We start from the raw sequence: 11,157 nt of genomic DNA, 5'->3' as shown, positions 1-11,157 counted from the left end.
CTTTTAGAAGCATACAAAACCTAAAATTCAGTGACAGAAGAATTCATGTACTTTTCGTAGGTAAGAAGATTGAATACTTTGGTGTTTTCAAGCATTATATTATTATTCTAATATTATTATACTAAATTACTATTAGTCCAAGAAAGTAGACAAGTCAATATCAGCAAAATAAACCGGGCTTTAAGAGTCATGATTCAGACTGGCACCTTTAAACCACTGTTGGATTATTGAAACCAATACAGGAATTGTTGAGTTAAGTCTGTGACTTAATCTACAGACACAGACAATGAAACTGTAGTGAAAGATGCAATGTTGCTGGTATGATACCAATATGACGTGTCACAGAAAATCACAATAAATCTCTAGATATGCTAGAGTAGTAGGAACTTTCAGTCTGAACCAAAGCGTTGGACTGATTATGTGACGGACCGCCGTCACCAACACTACAGTCATCACCGAGGCTAAAAACCTAAACAGCTAGTGATGCAGTCAAAAGCCACTGATGGGGCTTTTCTAATGAGAAGGGTTAAAGTGACTCTTAACTTCTATCCCCACTAATTTGTTTGGGGCTTATTGCTGTCAAGCACTTTGTGAGGTTCAGATTGTGCTTTCCACTGTTTCTGAGTCTTATAAGCCACATTTTCTTATTAGGAATCACTGCAACCAGTGGCCCTGAAACCTGCCAGAGGAGGGTGACCAGTGTTTTAACACAAAGGAGTCGAGACGGAGATAGAGACTTAAAACATGCTTTTACAGGAAACTCCTCTTTGTCAGCTCAAGTAGGAGATTGAATATGTAAGAGATGAAGACATGACACCTTACACCTAAAATCTTGTCCTTGGAAAAAGAAAGGAGCATTTTGATCGTAATGTGTAAGAAGACCAAGAGCTACGCAGCACCACGAAAACCACATGACAATCGAAGGGCAAAATGTGCCCGCGACAATATTTTGTTAAAGCCTGTGAACTCAAATTACTCATGTGGAATTAGTCTCAGAAAGGATTCATCAAATAATGAGCTGCTCCTGACTCTTAACCCTTGCCGCTGTGCTTTTCATTCCCCTGCTTGTCTGCCTGTGTGTGCCAAAGTGTCGGCTCGTCAGCTCCTCGCCGAAGATCAGTGGCGTCCGCTGGCTGCAGGCCGGAGCAAATTATTCACAAGATGATGTGTTTACCTTGTAACAGAGGAGAGATGACAGCAGAGGGTAATTCCTCTTGTTTCATCTCGGGGGTATGAAGGGAACAGATCATTTAAGGTTTTAATCAGGCTGGCAGTGGAAACTTGGGATTTTTTACAGGCTTATTGTCTGACAGGGGATCAGATGACAGTCGGCCTCTGGCTTGTGTTTCGCAAAAGCGCCGAGCGGAGCTGATGTCAGCATGTGTGCGGTGCTCAAGAATTTGACCTTGTGCTCATGAAAAAACACAGTGCGTGTCAAAGTCAATTTATCCTTTACCTGTACGTACAGTATGGAGTCTCAGCGAGCAGCGTTTCACCGCTGCAGCTCATATCCACTTTTCGGTTTATGCTCGCATTTGCAGCAGCGTTCAGAAAAAATAAAGTCAAGACGACATTCGAGCATTTCCTGTGCTCTTATGATGTTTCTGCCACAGATCTGCTTTGCACTAATTCTTGTTCTCTGAGCTTTTAAACAGCCTTAAACGCTACAGATAGGTGCTTAAAGTGAATATTAGACACTCGGGTGGCCAGAAACTTGACTTCAAATTAAGGCTAATTTTGAATTGGGTCCTCCGGCAATGAGATGTAACATGATAATGTGTCTGCATTATGTTTTTAGCTTGTTGCACTGCTCCCATTTGGCAAAAAAAAATCTGTAAATGCAAGTTTAAAGCTGCACTACTGTTTCTACACTGTTGCCCATAAAGTTGGAATCAAATGTTTTTTACCTCTTCTCATGAAATGATTGTGACAATGGGATTTATTCTTGATAAATAAAGTTTATATCTTCTCAACTTTATTGATCAAACTCATCCAAACATATCACAGTGAAACTTAAACCACAATGAACCTTTGCAAACTGTGTATTCAGGCTTTAACAACATTGGGGGTATTGAACAATTATTCCAACTTTATGGGCAACAGTGTGTATTAACAATGGATTAAATGACTATAAGTACAAGTACCACCCAACTCTGCAGTTCTCCTCAGATCTATGGAACATTTTATCTTATTTTACATTTTATTGTTTTGGTTTTACTGCCTGCAAACTCAGCATTTTAAATAAAAAAGCTCTGATAAATCCTGCTGTGTGCTACAGCACCAAACAACAGTCAGACTTAACGACTAGCTTGAGAACACGGTGGAGCATTTAGCAGCCTCACAGGTATAGTTCATCACACCTTGAGCTAGAGAGATAAAAAAAAAACGGAGTGAACATTCACTAGATGGCCCATCATGCTTTGCGTCTGTTAATTGTGAGAATATCCTGCTAACTGTTTGGCCAAAATCGACTTTACAAGGTGATAATTGCATTTACAGCTTGCTCTATTGCCACCAACGTGCCAGAAAATCATTTTACACAGCTCAGCTTCATCACATAAAATATTGCCAGTATCGAAGCATTTCCTGTGACTTTAGGATTCCCAGATGTGTTTTATTATCTCTGATAACTAAACACTCAAACCTTTTATTAAACATTAGGAGCATCAGTGCTTGGAAAAAAACAGGTGTACTTAAAAAGTGTCATGTAAAAAGGGCTGACAGTTTCCCAGGCTGCCTCTTCCCCCGACAGCTAATGACCTCACGAAGGAGATAATATCAATCAGGCTATTCTTTCCAAGCCTTTTCACAGAGCACTTGTTTCTGTGAGAGCTTTTCACATTCGAGAGCAATTGCCGTGTTCTTGCAGAGCTCATCTTCAGCAGGGATTTGCTGCGGCAGGGTGCCACGGGTCAGAACGAGCCACCTCCTGATGCAACCGCTGTCAAAACCACCTCGAATCCATTACCACGGCCCAAAAAACACTGCGAGCCGGGGACTCTTAGCTAAAGCAAACATACAGGAAGAGTGCACCCTTTGTGTTTGAGACACACGGTTATATCTGTGGTTACGTTTGCCAGGACAATTAGGGGGATCCACTCTGACCCGTGTACTTTGCTGTGGGCTAAATACACAAAGAGGTGCTCCTTTGAGAACAGCAAATTTAATTCGTGATCATAAGGTGCAGTGAAAATACTTTTCCATGAACCAGCAGCATAACTACTGGCTTTTACCTGTTAATTGCAGTAATCCGGCTGCCTTCTATCAGAGTGTAATTATAAAGTTTGATTTGCTGTGTGTCTGCCCACCGCCCTAAGACATCTGGATACACGGGTGCAGATCTGGGTTCAGCCAAACCTCACCACAGTGACAGGAAGAGGTTTGGGAGGGAGAGGCTGATTTTGATCTGGAATCAGAGTGAGGAGGGGGGCACCTCTGCTCTCTCTGCTGTCTTGCTCCGGCTTGTCCGTGGCGGGTCGTCTGCCTGTGCATGACACATGTTTATGGAATTTGATTAATTAAAGGTTCGAGTTGGCAGCTGAGTCTTGACATAAAGATTACAACTTTGGCACAAAAATAGAGGGGGGGGGGGGCTTGTTATCAGCAGTGTACGTGCATCCACTGACATTTCACACATGCTGTGGTCCAAATTCACAAAGGCATTAAAGGGATCTCAGTGCATTCTATTAAGCAGTGTCGAATGAAAAGAATTCAAGAAGTTACCACTCACCATAAAACCACAACAGGTTGTTCTCTGCCTGCTAAAACAGCTGAAACTCTTGTTCAGATTTTGTACAGATTGAACAAAGAAGATAACCGGTGTTAAGTGAGCCCTAGAGGAGGTGCTGGGAGATGGATTTTGTTACTTTACAGATTTAGATGAGCTGTTTCCTCCTAGTCCCAGTCTTAATGCTAAACTAAGCTAATAGGCTGTTGGCTGTAGCTTCATGTTGACTATATACATATAAGAGTGATATCTAAGTCGGCAAGAAAACAAAGAATTTCCCAAAATGTTGAACTGTTGCTTTATGACTCGATTTAAAAATCGGAAAATGGAACCCAAAAAATGGAGTGAATATCATATTATTGTAAGGAAATGGCACATGCCAACGTATCAGTAATAACACAAGCTATAATGCATTACACACTCTGTGATAAGCTCTGTTTACATTGTGATTTGTCACTGGAGTTTTTCAAACCCCACAGAGGCAGCAGCAGAGTTCCGTTCCTGCTGAACTCTGGGTAATGAATCAGACTGCACGTGTTATCGTACGTCTGGAAGACGGAGTACCAGCTTTACATGGCCGTGACAAATTATCTCCATAAATCACTCGGATCTGGAGTATGGTAGCATGTATGGAACATGTTTAGTGTGTGTGGAAGCAGCTGGGAAATATGGAGAATGACGAACACATCTCTGGAGGAGCACATTTCCTGTTGATGAAGAACGTTGTACTGTCTGTCCTGTCAGTGTGGCCACAAATGAAGCCGCTCGTCTGACCTCATTCTCTTGATTTTTTCCAACGTAAATCGTAGGACATTTGTGGATGCAAGCTTTTGTTAATAATCCCTGGATCCCCAAAGGGTTTTCCTAGAGGTAGAGGTATCGCCCTCTAGTGGCCAATCATCCTCAGTACAAACACTATCACCTCAAGGTCCATTTAGTAGCTGTTCTGGAGCTTTTGATAAGAACCTATGATCTTAATCAGCAGTTGGAGTTTTGGCTAGTTGTTCAAATCTATATTTTTTTCCACAGGACGCTTTTGAATGAATGGTGTACAATTTGAGAGTGTGTATTTTTCCACCTGCCCATGCAGCCATTGGTTTCCATTCATTTTAGTCCAACATGAAAACGCAGCCTTTTTGGAACACAGTCATTATTACACAGTGAGTGTTGTCCTTGTTTGTGCCTGTGTGTGGGGTCGCTCTGCCATTAACTGGAAACCTTAATCTGCCTTTCCACATCTGGGGCAGGCGCCTGTTGACTCTCTGAGCGCAGACTTTTGGATGCCCGGTGCAGTTGTATGTGGGCCTGCTGCCCCTGGCCCCCTCCCTGTTGGCTTATCCCCTCCCTCCTTCGTCCTCCGACCCTGCTGAGCCTTCATGAGTTGGGGTGGTGGGGATCTCTGCTTGCTGTCTCCCCAGCGTACACCAGTGACCACGGAGCCCCCTGTTCTTCCTGCTTATACCACCATCTTAACATTGATCTTCCTAATGGAGGCTCATCCCGTGGACAGTGCGAGGCCAGTCAGAGTCGGGCTGTTTGAGAAAGCGGTGGGTGGTAAACTCTATCTAAGTCTAAAAAGAGCCTTGAAGACAGAATTCATGAGGAAGTGAAACCATAGAGGGTGTGGAGGCCCATATCAGCCCTGATGTACAAATCGGTCGCCCACATGCTGGAGTGTTGCATCATGGGAATTGCACGAACCAGTGTTCTTGGAGCTGGGAACTTAAAATCTGAATATATCAGCCTATGCTGCATCAATTTTGACCATTCCTTTGCTTGCTGGAATGCTCCTGTAATGTGTCTGAATAAGGGACGGGTCATGTACATGGCCTGGAACACAAATATAACCATTCCTTTATTCATTTGTAGAACAAATAATGAATTCATTCACTTTTAAAAAACATATTTTGCTCTTATTGTAAGAAAGCATTGAGAGGTGTGGCCTACAGTTATGTGTCACTAGATGTCACTGTTTGGCTAATTCACCAGTGAGCCATTCTGACAGACTAGGGCAAAGGGCTTAACTTTCCATAATAAGGATAAAGTATTATACTAACATAACACATGGAATTGATTGACTAAACATCAGATATACGTACTGTAATAACTAATACTTTTGAATCAGTGGGTCACTAGACACATCTGAGGTACCATGAAAATTACAACATTACAAAAAAAAGACAATTAAATTAATTTTATATATTCCTAAAAAGTGTCTTTGAATCTCCTCGGGGCTTTGAAATGTATTCTAGTAAAAAAAATGCTCTTTGGTTGCCCTGGTAACAACCAGTAGACAAATGCGCTCTGTTATTAGTGTAATTGTACATCACTTTATTTTCAGGGGTCATGAGCCAAAAACAATGTTTATGCCTCTGGTATTGCTGCTTGCAACAGCTCATCCAAACAAATGTTTTCTTATACTTCTGGTAATACCTAGACTTTTCTAAACCTCGTCATTGCTAACGGCTTGGTAACCGGGACCAGGCTACTTCCTGGACCAAATGTTTTCATTCCAAAAGTTCCATTGCTGATGCTTGAAAAGTTTGAGCTTGTTACAATGTATAATCTCCAGTTCCTCTTCCTTCATCTGTTCTTGAATGTACTGTAGCCAGAAATGCAGACAGCGAGCTGTACCCAGCATGCTGTTTGCTGATGTAACTGTTAATAGAGGTCCCCTCGCAATACACTGCACAGTGTGTACCTCTGGCAGTACTAACACACCACTAATGAATAAATATCATAAATCTAAAGAGGTCACACTCGATACTGTGCTCCCTTGGGTCCTCAGTAATACGCTCGCCAAGAGTGGAGTCAACCAGATGGACGGTTGTTGAGATAATCGAAGAACGGACGTTCATAACCCGTATCAGTCTATCTAACCAGTGAGTCTACGGTCACTGGTAGGCAAACAGTGGAGTTCAATGAAAAGTAACTAATGGCACTTTCCAGGGCAACCAACTGAAACATCACATCATATCAACACACACATTTCTACTCTCCTCTGTATGTAACGATGTTCTTATCCGTCTCGTAAATCCTGATCTCGTAGAGCAGGCTGGGAGGGAGCACCTTCACCATGTTGTCCCAGATGTAAACAGCCACATTCTCTGTTGTGCTGATGGACAGAAAGATGGAGACGAAGACGTCATCAGCGTAAACAAAGGCGCACATAGTCTGAGCAGAGGGTCGTGAGAGGATATTCACCTGACAACACCGGCGAAGTATGGGACGTCCTTATCCAGGTTTTTATGGTCCAGTGGAGTCATGATGACGTCCTGCAGGAGGGAATCAAGCATTTAATCGGCATGAATGCATAAATAAATGCAGCTTTAAGGAACTTTAATTTTACGGGTGCAATGTGTGGATGAAACGGCATTTGAACACACAGGTGGTGGAATAAGGTCTCAGATCTTTTACTTAATAATAAAATAAAATGAGTAACTCTGCAGTGTAGAAATACTGCATTACAAGTTGCAGCCCTGCATTCACAAGTAAAAGTACAGAAGCATTAACATTTAAAATATACTTTAAATACCAAAAGTAACAGTGTATTGTACAGAATATCTCACAATAATATAAACTATATTATTAGAATAGAATATAATCATTGATGCGTTAATGTGTTAACCTAACAATAATCTATAAGAATACATCATAGTTTGTTGATTATTTTTTGTACTAACTGTCTGAATCTGCAAAGTAACTAAAGTTATCAAACTAATGCAGTGAAGTGAAAAGTAAAAACTGAAATACTCGAGTAAAGTACAAGTACTTCCCATCTGAACTTTGAGCGCAGTACTTGTTACGTTCATTGTGTTTCTGTGTAAAATCCTCGCTTGGAGCGATTGGATGAAATCCCTCTGAGGAGAAGACAGCATCATCTCACCTCAATGCACCTCTTCAAGTCCGTCAGGTTCATGACCATCCCAGTGGCCCGGTCGATCTGCGGATGACGAGCGTGGTGACAAAGGTTAAACGTGCTGTTTGCGTGTGGTGAGTATTCATTTACACACAACCCTCAGAGAACACAATAGTAATAAACGGTACTTTACAGAATAGTAATAATGGTGCTTCAGATCACTTAACCACAAATGTAGAGAGAAAGTGGGCTCAAAAGGACCACAAGGAGGGTTAGCTGGTTAAGTGGAGCTTGTTAGTGTCCGGTTATCTGTGACTACTACATTGCTCCTCCTCACCTTTCCTCGCACTGTTACCTCCACTGTGGGCAGACATGAGAGCAGAGGATGAATGAGAGACGCACAGTGTTTCACTCTGTATGGAATGTGCTACTTAAGAATGAATGAAGGAGGAAACACACCTTTGTAGTTGTGTCCGTGCCCGTTGGGATTGTTGCATTTTCCATAAACTTGCTTGTTCTCCTCGTCGCTCAAGTGAGGGCTGGAAAAAATGAAAGGTGATGTGACATTCATGAGAAAACCTGCTGCTCAGATCGTGTTCTTGATTTGTACAAGTCAGACAAGGAAAAAATGAGCCAAGGGGTTTCTTTTGAGGCGTGCTGCCTTCAGGTACTGTAGACTGTAATAGTAACGCAGAAAAACGAGTACAGATTAAATGATCAGCCAATAAAATAGGTAACAAAATTATAAACAAATGGACAGTTGAAGTTGTTTTTCAATTGTCATTAGAATTGTATAGATGTCACTTTGGGCTCTGGGACAACTTGATGATCAGTTGACTGTTCAGGCAGCACAAAGTGAATTTGTGCCACAGAATGATATCAACATATAATAATTAAAACATAATTTATACATTAGCAATATAGCAAACAACTGGTATATTTTTCCATTGTCATTGTCATTATTACCTCGGTGTGATCCATTATTTCAGAACTTCCTGTTTAATAAAACCTTTTAACAAATGTCCATGAAACAAATGCACGGACAGAACAAAGGTGTAAAAGAATTGATGGCAGCTCTTTAGGTTTAGAGAGTTTAGTGTGCTGCAGAGAAATGGAAAAGAGAAGCAGCTATAAGCCATAAAACCTAATTATTGGGTCATATTTAATCGTCACTTTAAAAAAAAAACCCTTTCACTTTTACTTCTGTCTGTCGGGCCAGTCACGTGTATAAAGCTCTTTTTTACGACGCCACAGACGATACGTGAAAGCAGCACCATCGCCCGCGTAACGACTTCTATCTAATGAACTACAAATCCCAATAAGACCGATGGTAGCGCAACAGGTTGTACTGACGTCCAGCACACAGCGGTAACCATCTGTGGCTACAGGTAACATCTACGCCGCCCTGTGCGCGCTGCGGATCGGGTACATGTTCTCCTCCAAGCCGACCCGAGAGCCGCCGCTCTGCCGGCGTAAACCAGCGTCAGTGACGCAGCCGGACGTCATTCTCTAACGGTGGCAGAAGGCGGAAGATGGACGGACTACCTGTGCAGCCGGTGGCAGGCGCTGAAGCTCTGCACCCGGGTGATGTATCCGAGGCGCTCCGCTGCGCCGGCGCTCACCGAGGACCCAGCAGCCATGGTCGGTACCTGAGGGAGGGACGATCTGCTGACAGGCCGGAAACACAGGGGATGAAGTATTCCCCCCACCCCCCGTGACTCACGCTGCGTGGCCATTGGTTCAAACCAGGGCGTGAATGCAACTCACATGTCCCAGATGCACTGAAAACCCCTCAGGGTGATAACGGACGGGTCCCAACCTCTCACAGTCCATTATTCTCCTCATGACTATTTTGTCTTCATAAGAACTCATTGTTGTACAGGCCAGAAGGGCTGTCTTAGTTCTGTTAATGGTTATAATTGATTTAATATGGATGAATCATCTGCACCTCAAAATCCTCACTCGTCTCTGCATCACGACTCATAAAAACCAACAGCTTTAATGATGCATGAGTGTATCACATATACAGTATTTACACAGTATATTCAGTATTTGAATGTTGTAGCTGGTACAGTGCATGGCGGTAAAACTGTAGGATCCCATTCAGATCTTTTTCTGAAGTAAAGCTAAAATACCACAGTGTAAAAGCACTATTTTTCCTGAATTGACATCGCAGTTTAAATAAAAGTACATAAGTATTAGTAGCAAAATGCAATTGACGTATTAAAAGTAAAAATAGATGTCCCACTATGAGGGTTCTACCATTATTCATCCTATATTTTGGACCTAGCATTTTACTGCTGCAGTTGGTTCAGGTGGAGCTAATCTAACTAGGTTAGTTTATATCCTGGTGGGTAGTTAAATGCAGAACAATACAACGTTTCTTATAAAATAAATATAAATATAAAATATGAATTCAACCATAGCTGTGTTTTAATGCAGTGGAGTAAAAAGTGCAACAGTATAGATTGTGACATAAGGCGGCAGACACTGTGACTTGTCATGGTACAAAAAAGCTCGGATGTTACCGATGACATTAACATGGTTCGTTCTCATCTGGAGGTCACATGTGGGTAGTTAAGGTCGTATCGCGGTCATGTGAGAAATTGCTTTATGTGGCTTCAGTGGTAAAAACAGTTCGATGTGTAGGAGTTAATAGGAGTTAATGTATGATATGTTAATCTAAGGGGTCTTCACAAGTAGTTAATAGCAGCTCTTGTTACAGCAGGTTCTGTTGCTGCAGTGTCAGTGTCTCTGCCTGTGTGTGTGTGTTTGCTACATACTAAAGACCAGGAGACACATTTTACCAGCAGACTGAGGATGTTTTTGGGAAGTGAGGGCAGTTTGGTCGGTCCTCACACCTTCAAGGGGCTATTTTAAGTTAGTTTAAGTTTAAGTAAGAAAGTGTAGATTAAGATCAGGCCATGGCATTTAGTTATAGTGGTTGAGGTTAGGGTAAGGGAACATGGTTTGCATTATGTCTATAGAAGTACAAGTCTGTTTGTGCGTGTGTGTGTGTGTGAGAGTGAGTGAGTGCTTGTGCTTGCTACAAAGTGAGGACAGGTATGAGTTTTTAACTAAGCACAGTAAGGACATTCATGGGGAGTGAGTGTGATGGTTAAGGCTTGGGTAAAGGGCAGGGGGATGCACTGTGCATGATGTACAAAGGTGCGTGTGTGTGTGTGTGTGTTTACCTCAGGAACATTTTTAAGCATGCAAACTAAAGGTGATTAATAGCTGCTTCTAATCCCAGAGTGTGGTCTACCTCTACTAATCCACGCTGCTCAGTAAGACAGTGACAAACAAGAGCCCAAAGGTGCAGCGTGCCTCTGCAGCTGCACCTGATGCAGTGGGCTTTTGTCTCCGCTCTCAGCTTACATGCATGCTTGAATGAACAACGGGCCATTCTAACAAATGTAATTGCGCTGCTTGGTTATGGCCTGATAAACTCTGATGTATGTGGTTGTTTTCAGTAGAGTTTGTGCTCAGGAGAGCAAAGCTCCAGGTAGACTGAGGGTATGTTAGACTTTATGGTAAAGTAGGTGGCGGCCATTGGGCTCAAATCAATCGT

At 42.3% G+C, this 11,157-nt stretch overlaps 1 protein-coding gene across 1 annotated transcript; it reads right to left on the bottom strand.

Moving 5' to 3' along the window:
* Positions 1-5,549: 5,549 nt before the first annotated feature.
* pts (6-pyruvoyltetrahydropterin synthase) lies at positions 5,550-9,235 on the bottom strand. The gene is made up of 6 exons (XM_070851894.1): positions 9,132-9,235; positions 8,046-8,125; positions 7,924-7,946; positions 7,614-7,670; positions 6,932-7,002; positions 5,550-6,842 (listed from the first exon to the last, which is right to left on the bottom strand). Exons 1-6 carry the CDS (start codon positions 9,224-9,226, stop codon positions 6,719-6,721), a joined length of 450 nt encoding a protein of 149 aa, XP_070707995.1. The 5' UTR covers positions 9,227-9,235; the 3' UTR covers positions 5,550-6,718.
* Positions 9,236-11,157: the final 1,922 nt, after the last annotated feature.

Source organism: Pempheris klunzingeri, chromosome 20, assembly GCF_042242105.1.
Source record: "Pempheris klunzingeri isolate RE-2024b chromosome 20, fPemKlu1.hap1, whole genome shotgun sequence".
Lineage (NCBI taxonomy): Eukaryota > Metazoa > Chordata > Actinopteri > Acropomatiformes > Pempheridae > Pempheris > Pempheris klunzingeri.
This window is presented reverse-complemented; position numbering and strand designations above follow the sequence as displayed.

Coding starts and splice junctions, on each gene's coding strand:
- pts (XM_070851894.1), bottom strand. CDS start 9,226: ATGGCTGCTGGGTCCTCGGTGAGCGCCGGCGCAGCGGAGCGCCTCGGA. Junction 7,003..7,613: donor ACTTGAAGAGGTGCATTGAG/GTGAGATGATGC, acceptor TCCCTCCTGCAG/GACGTCATCATGACTCCACT. Junction 6,843..6,931: donor TACTTCGCCGGTGTTGTCAG/GTGAATATCCTC, acceptor TCTGTCCATCAG/CACAACAGAGAATGTGGCTG.